Source organism: Erythrolamprus reginae, chromosome 10 (genome assembly GCF_031021105.1).
Source record: "Erythrolamprus reginae isolate rEryReg1 chromosome 10, rEryReg1.hap1, whole genome shotgun sequence".
Classification (NCBI taxonomy): domain Eukaryota; kingdom Metazoa; phylum Chordata; class Lepidosauria; order Squamata; family Dipsadidae; genus Erythrolamprus; species Erythrolamprus reginae.
Window position 1 is genome coordinate 49,142,910 of NC_091959.1, and position 11,407 is coordinate 49,154,316.

Sequence of the window (11,407 nt, forward strand, 5' to 3'; positions counted from 1 at the left end):
TCGGCAACCAATGCAGACTGCAGAGTGATGGCGAAACATGGGCATACCTAGGTAAGCCCATGATTGCTCTCGCAGCTGCATTCTGCACGATCTGAAGTTTCCGAACACTTTTCAAAGGTAGGTTGGAGACTGGGCGATAGTTATTAAGTACGGCTGGGTCCAGGGAGGGCTTCTTGAGGAGGGGGCACACGAGCACTTCTTTATAGAGAGTTGGAAAAACTCCCCTCCTCAAGGAAGCGTTGGTAATCTCCTGGACCAGACAGTGAGAACAATTAAGCAGTGGAACAGAAGTTGCCTCCAGAAGTTGTGAATGTCCCCAACACTGGAAGTTTCTAGGCAGATGTTGGATAACCCTCTGTCTGAATTCTTCTTCTTCTTCCTCTTCTTCCTCTTCCTCCTCCTCCCCCCCCTCCCTTTTCACCCCCAGGGATCTTAAACTCTGCCTGGCATGGGAGGGCGTCCCAGAAGGCGGGAGCTCAGCCGGGGAGCATTGTGATGGTGGGGAGACCCACGAGGGGCAACCGCCCCCTTCCCAGCCTAACAGGGCAGAAGAGGTCCAGGGCGGGCTGGGCGAGAGGCTCTTCTGGGCCCGCCCGGTTCGGCTCCCATTGGCTGCCGGGAAGGCGGAGGGCCGTGCCCGAGCCCCTCCCCGGCCGAGAAACGGGGTGAAAAGGAAGCGGCCGAGGTCCTCCCTCCCTTCCCACCCTCCGAAGAAATGCTGCGCTTGGCCCTGCGCAGCTCCGGCGCGCTCCTCCGCCCGGCCGCCTGCCGGCCCCTCTCCAGCGCCGCCGTGCCCGCGCCCAACCCGCAGCCCGACATCGCCTACAACAAGGTGAGGAGGTCGTGGGGGCGCTCTGAGGCTCGTCCCGGGGCTCAGAGGGCTAGCGGAGTCCGGGGCAATCCTGCCGCCGCGCCTGGGCAGGTAGCCAAACCGCGCGCCCAGGGCGCACCTGCGTGTCCGCGCGGGGTTTGGCTGCCTGCCCAGGCGCGGAGGCAGCATTGCGCCGAGCGCCGCTAGCCCTCCAGAGTCCCGTCCCCGTTTCCACCTTAGAGCAGCCCACCTGTGATCCGCTGGCCGCTTTACCTGCCCGCCCAGGTGGGCACAGCCGCGGAACCACCCAACGGGCCAGGGCGCACACTAAGCCGGGCGCGCGGATCCGGTGCAGAGGCTGCAAACGCTTCTGGAGCCGGCCTGGCGTCCCCGGTTCAGCCTGTTCCAAAATGCGCGATTGGAGTGCGCAACTACTTGCATCTCTTATTTATTTATTTATTCATTTGTTTATCAAATATTATAGTATATATTAACATAACATAAGTATAAGTAGTGATAGAAAGGGTAAGACAGTAGGACAGGGACATTAGGCACCAAAGTGCAATTATGCACGCCCCTTACAGACCTCTTAGAAAAGGGGAAGAGGTCACCAACTTCCACTGTGGCTTTATCTGAATCCTTGGGTCACTTCTGCTTTGGCCCTCCTTAGGTTTTATAGTCCTAACAGAAGCTAAGAGTAGCACCAGACCTCTCCATTGCCAGATGAATTTTCCCTCAATTTGGAAGAATATCTCAGAGTATCTCGCCTGGAGAGGGGCAGCATACAAATCTAATTAATAATAATAATAATAATAATAATAATAATAATTATTATTATTATTATTATTATTATTATTATTATTTTACTCAGAGTAATAGATGCTTGGAACAAACTTGAGGCAGCCCTGGTTGGTCAATCCACATTCACTGAATTGAAACAAGCCTGGGATAAATATAGATCCATCCTAAGATAAAATACAGGAAGCAGTAGAAGGGCAGGCGAGATGGACCAGGAGGCCTTTCTCTGCCGTCAGTCTTCTATGTTTCTATGTTTCAATGGCCGGTTGTTATAGCTAGCTATAGGTCATGAATGGAAAGGTGTGCTGCCACTGGGGGTGGAGCTTTTGATTAATCATTTTGCCTTTGTTGATGGTCAAAGCAAGGCATTTCCCATTTATTGTTTATTGCCCATTATTCCAAAACAATCATTGGACATATGATATTTATTTTATTTATTTTATTTTTATGCTGCCCTTCTCCTTAGACTCAGGGTGGCTTACAACCATGTTAGCAATAGCGCTTTTTAACAGAGCCAGCCTATGGCCCCCACAATCCAGGTCCTCATTTGACCCACCTGGGAAGGATGGAAGGCTGAGTCAACCTTGAGCCGGTGATGAGATTTGAACCGCTGACCTGCAGATCTAGTCAGCTTCAGTGGCCTGCAGTACAGCACTCTACCTGCTGCGCCACCCTGGCTCTTATATTAAGATATTAATTAAGATATTATATTATTAAGACATTAAGACCCCTTTCTAAATCTGACCCTTCTTCCTTCTTCTGAATTGCAGATTTTCATCAACAACGAATGGCAGGACGCGGTCAGCAAAAAAACCTTCCCCACCATCAATCCATCCACGGGGGAGGTCATCTGCCAGGTTGCGGAGGGGGACAAGGTATATAATAGAGTGGACACAAGTTCATCCATGAGAGAACTCTGCAGGTTTTAGTTTTGAAAACTTAAGCAGGCGGTTAAATCGCTGCTTCCTCCCCTGGTTCAAAATGTTTATTTTATTTTATTTTATTTATTTATTTATTTATTTTGTCCAATACATAACACACATTGAAGAGAAAGATATGTAATAATATAAGTAAAGAAAAGAATAGAAGAAAAGGGATAAAAGTATAGGTGAACATATTTGAAAGGAAGAAAAGATAAAGGAGATAAGGAGACAATTGGACAGGGGACGGAAGGCACACTGGTGCACTTATGCACGCCCCTTATGTCTTGCAATCCTGACCAGCATCACCCATCAGAAGCTGCAGGGAAGCCCTGAAGACAATATATTTCTAAATGGGTTTGAGTTCTCTCAAAACAGGCACGTTTTATGTTGCAACATACATTCGGCCACAGCCTGGACACGTTCCTAAAGTGTCCAGGCTGTGGCCGAATGTGTGTTGCGACATAAAACGTGCCTGCTTTTGCTCTTGCCAAAGACGGTGGAGCAATCCATCTCCAGTTTGCTTTGGGCAGCTCGCCCGAAGCCTTGTAAACATGCCTCAATCTGGCCGAGCAGCGGACTTTACATGGCTACAGCTCGGCAGCCAGACAGGCCTGTTTCCCACTGTTTCGTAAGCGACGATGGGGGGAAGGCAGGGCAGCAATAAATTCAATAGCCGCGGGAAATGACACAGCAGAAATTCCACAAAATACCTGAAGCAACTTGGCCGCAAGAGGCTCGGAGAGGGAAGAGGGACAACTCCTTCATTAGAAATATGGAATAGGGGAAAGTGCAGCCTTGGTGGTGTAGAAAATAATTAACCAGGTTGATACTCCACTGGCCAGCTGTAATGTTGAGCTGTGTACTCAGTACTGGTAATAGGGTGGCGTCTCTACCTACTTAATTTGTTCCGTGACCAGGTGCTTAAGTAGAAATGTTTGTAAGAAGAAGCCATTTTTCCCCACAGGAATCAATGTAAAAGCAAACAATGCGTGCGATTGGGGGAACTCCGCTCCGAGTCCTCGGAGAGGGGCGGCATACAAACTATTCCGGCCTTGCTTCCTCCCAGGAGATTCCTAGAGGCCCCATGGAGGCTTCTCCCTGTCTTTTCTGGCCTTGTTTCCTCCCAGGAGATTCTAAGAGAGGCCCCACGGAGGTTTCTCCCTGCCTTTTCCTGTTATAGATTCGGAGGCTCGGGGTTTGTAAGTGGGAAATGGTTCTTGAGAAGAGGCAAAATAATCTTGAACACCCGCTTCTTATCTAGAAATGTTCGTAAGTAGAGGCATTTGTAGGTAGAGGTCCCACTGTATATAGTAACTTTGCAAATAGACCAGCAATCGGCAAAACGTGGCGCAGATTAAAGCATCTCTTCCATTTGATGATCAGAGGGTTTTGGCCAGTGTTCCTTTGATTAGACCAGGCATTGCTGGCTGGGGAATTCTGGGAATTGAAATCCCTGTCTTAACAGTCTTCAAGGTTGGAGGCTCCTGGATTTCGTGTCTTTTTTGACCCTCTGACCTGACAATGCAGCTCTCCTCCCGGCCATTTTTCTCACAACGTCACAAAGGACTGTCTTGCTCACGCTAGATTCCCTCGCTTCTTTCCCAGGCCGATGTGGACAAGGCTGTAAAGGCAGCCAGAGATGCCTTCAAGTTTGGGTCTCCTTGGAGAAGGATGGATGCCTCCCAAAGGGGCAAATTACTGAACCGACTGGCTGACCTGATTGAAAGAGACCGGACCTATCTGGCAGTACGTATGTATGGGGCGGCTGGGGAGAGGACTCGCTTTGTGCCTGCTCTGCAGAACTTGGCTGATCAATGCCGGCTTCGTCTTTCTTCCTAGGCTCTGGAAACATTGGACAATGGCAAGCCATACGCCATCTCCTACCTGGTAGACTTAGATATGGTGGTCAAGGAACTCCGGTAAGAATTAATATAAATAGATTCTCAACGCAACTTACGGTGGCTCTTTTGCAGTTGCAGATTTTGTTGTCTCGTTGTTTTTTGCAGGGAAAGTCATTTTAGGGAAATACAAACATTCTGCTGTTATTTTATGACAATTAATAGGCAACTGAAGTAAACCTGAAATATAAACTGGAAGGAAGGAATCGTTCTTTCCTCTGGAACTGGGAAAGAAATCACATGATTGGTTTAGCCAAGTGCAGAAATCCCTCAGCCTATTTGAAAGTATTTGAGTATCTGAATGGATTAAAATAAAATTTGAAAGGTTTTCGGAACTTTTGGTGGAGAGAGCAACTGGTCTCTTCCCAGCTCAGAAGCTGAGCATGAAAAAAAACATTAAGCAGGGATTGGACAGACTTTACCTTCTATGTATCAAATAATATTTACAGTAGGTATATTTGCAACACTTTCAGAATACTATTTGCTTGCTTAATAACCACTTTGCAATGACCCCAAAGAGCCCCACTGCTCTTTTACATATTTATGTTCTCCTGGAAATTAGAAGCAAAAGAGGTTGGGTGATTGGTACTGGATTTATTAATTTCAGTGGTGATTCAAACAAAATCGCAACTGGCTTGTATCCTCGCTTCCAATCCTGCTTCAGGAGTCAATTTTCAAATTCATCTCGGAACCTCTGTGGTTCCAGGAACACCTGTAATATTTGATGGCTTTGCTCCAGGTACTATGCAGGTTGGGCTGACAAATTGCACGGGAAAACCATTCCCCTGGATGGCGACTTTTTCACTTATACCAGACATGAGCCCGTGGGTGTCTGTGGACAGATCATTCCGGTAAGTCAAGCTATCGACAGCCGCTCTGAGTCTTCGGAGAGGGGCGGCATACGAGTCTAATACATCATTATTATTATTAATTATTATTATTATCACAAGTCCTCTCTGCTACGAGGAGAGAAAGGGGGAGACTTTAATGTGACCATTGGACGGAATAGAAGTAAAGATAACATGTGGTTAGTACAGTGTTCCCTCGATTTCCGCGGAACCTGTTGGGTTTCACCCCTGCTATTATCTGACCATCCGTTGACTGCTGCATTCCTTTTGGGGTTGTGGTGTGATGGACCTTCTGACTGTTGGGGAGGGAAGAGAAGCCCAGTTCTGTGAGAAATGAATCCTGCAATCCAACAGAACGTGATCAAGGGACGTAGCCGATTTTCGGGGTTTGAGTATCTTACACGCGGCTTTGTCTTGTAGTGGAATTTCCCGTTGTTGATGCAGTCGTGGAAGCTCGGCCCCGCTCTGGCCACAGGGAACGTGGTGGTGATGAAACTGGCGGAACAAACCCCCTTGACTGGCTTGTACGTGGCCAGCCTGATCAAAGAGGTGAGGGAGGGGCTCCTGCACTCCCCTGCTTTCCCCCCTTGGACTGTGGGGGGCAAATTTCATCAGGTGACCTATCAATGAATCTTCATCTGTCCACTTAGAAAGTGGCCTCCTCTCTTATGTCTTAACAGGCTGGATTCCCACCAGGCGTGGTGAACATTATTCCTGGTTATGGGCCTACAGCTGGGGCTGCGATATCTTCTCACATGGAAGTGGATAAAGTTGCATTCACCGGATCGACCTCGGTGAGGAACTAAATATTTATAGCCTCTCATCCCCTTTCAGCCTTTGGGACTGAAACTGATAGGATAAATCAGAACACTAAGATTTTGCAGTGATTCTCAAAGTGGGTTTTTGGTTGCCCAGATGGAAGAGTCATTCGTGGCCTCAGATAGGTACAAGAAGGCTTGATCTACCTTGGTCCAATAGAGTGACCTTCAGCTTATGTCATTCATTCATTCATTTATTGGATTTGTATGCCGCCCCTCTCCGTAGACTCGGGGCGGCTAACAACAATAATAAATCCAATACTACAACAACTAAAAAACCCTTATTTTAAAACCAATCATACCTACATGCAAACATACCTTGCATAAATTGTAAAGGCCTAGGGGGAAAGAATATATCAGTTCCCCCATGCCTGATGGCAGAGGTGGGTTTTAAGGAGCTTACGAAAGGCGAGGAGGGTGGGGGCTATTCTAATCTCAGGGGGGAGTTGGTTCCATAGGGCCGGGGCCGCCACAGAGAAGGCTCTTTCCCCTGGGCCCCGCCAAACGACTGTTTAGTTGATGGGACCCGGAGAAGGCCCACTCTGTGGGACCTAACTGGTCGCTGGGATTCGTGCAGCAGAAGGCGGTCCCTGAGATAACTTTGCTACTTCTCCGGATTTTAAGAATTTTCCCCGGAAGAAAATCAAAGTACCTGCAGGTTCCAGGAATGACTTGATTCCCTTAACCAGCCATTAGATGTCAGTCTTAAAAAGGGTCGAGTGATGTCTTGTTGCATTGGGGAATCCAAAACAAAGCCAATTGAATTCCTTCCTGGTCTTTTCCTCAAATATAGCTTGTTATATTGATCCTTAACTGTACAGGTTGGGCACCTGATCCAGAAGGCTGCAGCAGACAGCAATATGAAGAGAGTGACCCTGGAGCTTGGTGGGAAGAGCCCAAACATCATCATGTCCGATGCTGAAAGTAAGGCTTCTTCCTGGGGGCAGACAGATGGAGTTGTATCTGGAGAGGGTTTAGCCAGCCATTTGGATAAGGTCTTCACTGAAATGTACTTCCTGTACCCCATCAATAAAGACAAACAACATCCCAATCCATTTACCCAGATTAGAAAGGGCAAAAGCATTTCAGGTCAGCTGTCTTCACTTGACCAACTTTCCTCAACCTTGGCTATGTTGGACTGATGAGGAAAATAGGAGTTGTAACATGCTGGGTCCAGATAAAGGCTAGTCTAGTGTTCTGTCGAGCTCTCTGGTAGAATCCTCCCAAAAATGCACAGATACCATTTCAGACACACACACACACACGTTTGAAAATTCAAAACAATGTTCTTTATAATGAAAATTCACTTAAACTAAGCCCTCTTTTGGGATAGCAAATATCTCCAAACAAACTGGTAATTTGTACAAGTCCCTTATCAGTTCTGAGATACTTAGCTTGCAGCTGTGAGGCAATTCACAGTCCTTCTTCTTTCACAAAGTGACACACACTTTACTCTCGTTTAGTTTCAAAGCGGGGGAAAATCAGCACACAAAAGGTCAAAGTCAGCAAAGCAGTCACGAAACACAACGATCAGATAATCCTCCACAATGGCCAAACCCACAGGCTGCTATTTATAATGACCACAGCCCCACCCAACCACAGGTGGCCTCATTTTCTTTGATAATAATCTCTCAGTTGTTGCTGCCTATGCATCGCTCTCCGCATGTGTTGCTGTATCATTAACTCTTGTTCTGAATCCAAGGAGGAGTTAGATAATTGATCTCCTTCTGAGCTGTCTGCCTCACTCTCCTCCTCCCTGTCACTCATGTCTTCTTGATCAGAGGAGCCTTCATCAGCAGATTCCACCGGGGGCAAAATAGGTCTGCAGCATGTGGATGTCTCCCCCACATCCAAGTCCTTGGGGCAGGAGCTGGGCCAGAGCTAACCACAACAATTAGTATCTAATTTCCAGAAGGAAGAGAAATTAAACCCACTGATTATGGTGACCACTCTCAAACTGCAGTCATTAAAGAGATTGTTTGGAGGCTTTCAATCTTGTTTCAAATGGCCTCGTTTGGATATTTTCCATTCCTCTTTTTTTTTTTAGTGGACTGGGCTGTTGAGCAATCTCATTCTGCGTTGTTCTTCAATCAAGGCCAGTGCTGTTGCGCCGGATCTCGGACCTTTGTCCAAGAAGATATCTATCATGAGTTTGTGGAGAGGAGCGTGGAGAGAGCCAAGTCCAGAATAGTTGGGAACCCATTTGACTCCCAAACAGAACAGGGGCCTCAGGTGGGAACAAGTCCAGCCTGCCACCATCTGCTGTTTCAGGAGCTCCTTTAAAACAAGGTCTCAGAGGATAGAAAAATGGAGCCGTTGTTCAAGAGAGGGGGAAAAAGTTCTTTCAAACAATCTTTTCATTAACTTAAAATGTTCACCTTTCTTAAAATCTAATCAGTAAAATGCAGGTGTCCATGTGGGTTAAGAAATAAAGTAAGAACTCACAAATAGAAATTATAATTATTTCCCAGGGCTATTAGCTTTAATAACTGTCATTGTTGCAAACGTCAGCATAATAAATGCTTGGTGAATTTTTCTTCATACAGGTATAATATTTGTTTCTTTATGGTAACAGCATCTAAACTGAACTGATGTGCTGACTTTTTGTTGTTCCTTAAGGTGGATGAAACACAGTATAAGAAGATCCTTGGATATATTGACAGTGGGAAGAAGGAAGGAGCAAAATTACTTTGTGGAGGGAGTCCCGCAGCAGATAAGGGCTACTTTATCCAGCCAACTATCTTTGGAGATGTGCAGGACAACATGAAAATAGCCAAAGAAGAAGTAAGAATCATATTATAGTACATTGCTTATTTATGCCACTGTGTTTATATTGACTCACATTATGTAACCAGGCTGCTAAATTCCAGACCTCTTTCTTAAATATGTGCCCTTATGTGTGAGGTTAGGCAGCAGTATAATATTACAAAATAAATACATTTTAATCTTGTATATGTTTTTCTTTTAGATTTTTGGCCCTGTGATGCAGATCTTTAAATTCAAAACCATTGAGGAAGTCCTCCAGAGAGCAAATGGAACCCAATATGGTCTGGCGGCCGCTGTTTTCACAAAAGATATTGATAAAGCAAACTACATTTCTCAGGGCTTGCGAGCTGGAACTGTTTGGTAAGCCCTTAAACCTAAGAATGGAACTCAGAAGGAAAAAGCAGAGACTCAGTTGTGGGGCACTTGCTGTCCATGCTGCAGCCCCTAACACACTGGAAGTATTAAAAAAATATTCTTTTGGTCACCCTTTCTCCCACCTCCCCTTTTAAATGGATGAGGTTTGTATTCAAGAGTTCCCACATCACCAAGGATGCATTCATTGCAGCTTTGTGTTTGCAGTTCTAATGTTAATTTGTTAAATCTTTGCATAACAAAGGAAATGCAACCAGAAACATTTCTAATGCAAAGTTTCTCTTGCAGGGTCAATTGCTACAATGTGTTCGGGGCCCAGGCTCCATTCGGAGGGTTCAAGGAATCTGGCCAAGGGCGTGAGGGCGGAGAATATGGCCTGAACCCATACATGGAAGTAAAAACAGTAAGCATTGTCATTATCCCTTTCTTTGAACTAACATTTTCAGATCAGGTTACATTAGGTCAAATAAAAGGAAGCCTTTATTTTAACCTGGATCCTAATCGGTGCCCATTGATGATTTACAGAGCTCAGATAGAATGAGGTGCCAGGGTCCTCCTATGCTGCAACCCAAGGAAAAGCACTTCTTGTTCCTTAAATAATAATGTATTTATTTCCTTTTGAAAGTCCTGGTTTTTGCTTGGCCTGGATGAAGTTGGCAATTTCAGGCCATTAGCCCGTATGGTTTATTAATAGATGTTGACAATTCTAATAGAAACATAATGGATAGTATTTTTTGAACCATAATAAGTCTGAAACATTAAACCAAGCTTGTATATCTTGTTTGCCCTTACAATAGGAGGCTGGGATAGACATTGGTTGATAAACAATTATCGCTACAATTGAGCCCAAAATATATGTTGCAAACAAGATTGTAAAGTGAAATTTGCCCCATTTTACGAGCTTTCTTGCCATAGGTGTTAAGTGAATCATTATTGTTGTTAATTTATTTATTTATTTATTTATTGGATTTGTATGCCGCCCCTCTCCGTAGACTCGGGGCGGCTAACAACAGTGGTAAAAACAACATGCAACGATCCAATACTAAAACAGCTAAAACCCCTTATTTTAAAACCAGTCATACATACAAACATACCATACATAAATTGTAAAGGCCTAGGGGGAAAGAATATCTCAGTTCCCCCATGCCTGACGACAGAGGTGGGTTTTAAGAAGCTTACAAAAGGCAAGAAGGGTGAGGGCTATTCTAATCTCTGGGGGGAGTTGGTTCCATAGGGCTGGGGCCGCCACAGAGAAGGCTCTTCCCCTGGGTCCCGTCCCCCAAACGACATTGTTTAATTGACGGGACCCAGAGAAGGCCCACTCTGTGGGACCTAACTGGGCACTGGGATTCGTGCGGCAGAAGGCAGTCCCTGAGATAATCTGGCCCGGTTATTACACAAATCTGGTTTCCCCAATGACTTTGCTCGTCTGGTTGCAAAAGGGGATCATATAACTCTGAGATGCTGCAACCATCATAAATATGAGTGAGTTGCCAAGTTTTGGAATTTTGATCACATGATCACAGGGATGCTGCAAGATCCCCATGGTCGTTAAGTGTGAAATATGGTCATGAGTCACATTTTTCAGTACCACTGTAACTTCAGACACTATGAACTGTTGTAAGTCAGTAACTACCTGTAGATGAGATTTCATGTTTTTCACTCTATTTGCTAGGTCACCATCAAAGTCCCGCAAAAGAATTCTTGAAACAGAAATGCCTGGAGCCGTCCACACACGCCACCCATTGCTTGATATAAAAACATAATGAGGAATTAGAAGAATTCTATATTAGGAAGGAAAGTCTGGCTTCTAGAAAGCGTCTCACAGAATGTACGTGTAACCAATGATTAAGAAGTCTTTATTTCTCTGCTTAAACTGTCCTTGGTTCCTTTTCCCAAGACCAAACGTGTGTAAGAATTAAGAGCAAGGAACATCAAATATCCTTCACTCCAATGTAACCTGAAGAGAAAAATCTACAGAAGCAAGCTAATTCTGAGTACCAATTGTTGTATAAGACACCTTTTCATGTATGCCTTTTTTTTTTTACTTTTTCTAATACATACAAGATTTTATGCTTAATGTGTCTTTGTATTGAATCGGTCGAGAGAGCCTCTTTGGATGGTGAGGCATATAAATCTAAGGAATAAACATAGAAGATTGACGGCAGAAAAA

At 45.3% G+C, this 11,407-nt stretch overlaps 1 protein-coding gene across 1 annotated transcript; it reads left to right on the top strand.

Annotated features, from left to right (window-relative positions):
• The first annotated feature begins 478 nt into the window (after window positions 1–478).
• On the top strand, window positions 479–11,314 carry ALDH2 (aldehyde dehydrogenase 2 family member). Its single transcript, XM_070763297.1, has 13 exons — window positions 479–832; window positions 2,380–2,484; window positions 4,138–4,278; window positions 4,372–4,451; window positions 5,170–5,281; window positions 5,699–5,827; window positions 5,959–6,072; window positions 6,918–7,020; window positions 8,144–8,328; window positions 8,716–8,880; window positions 9,065–9,222; window positions 9,523–9,637; window positions 10,910–11,314. The coding sequence occupies exons 1-13, from the start codon at window positions 716–718 to the stop codon at window positions 10,940–10,942; spliced, it is 1,557 nt and encodes a 518-aa protein (XP_070619398.1). The 5' UTR covers window positions 479–715; the 3' UTR covers window positions 10,943–11,314.
• The last annotated feature ends 93 nt before the right edge of the window (window positions 11,315–11,407 follow it).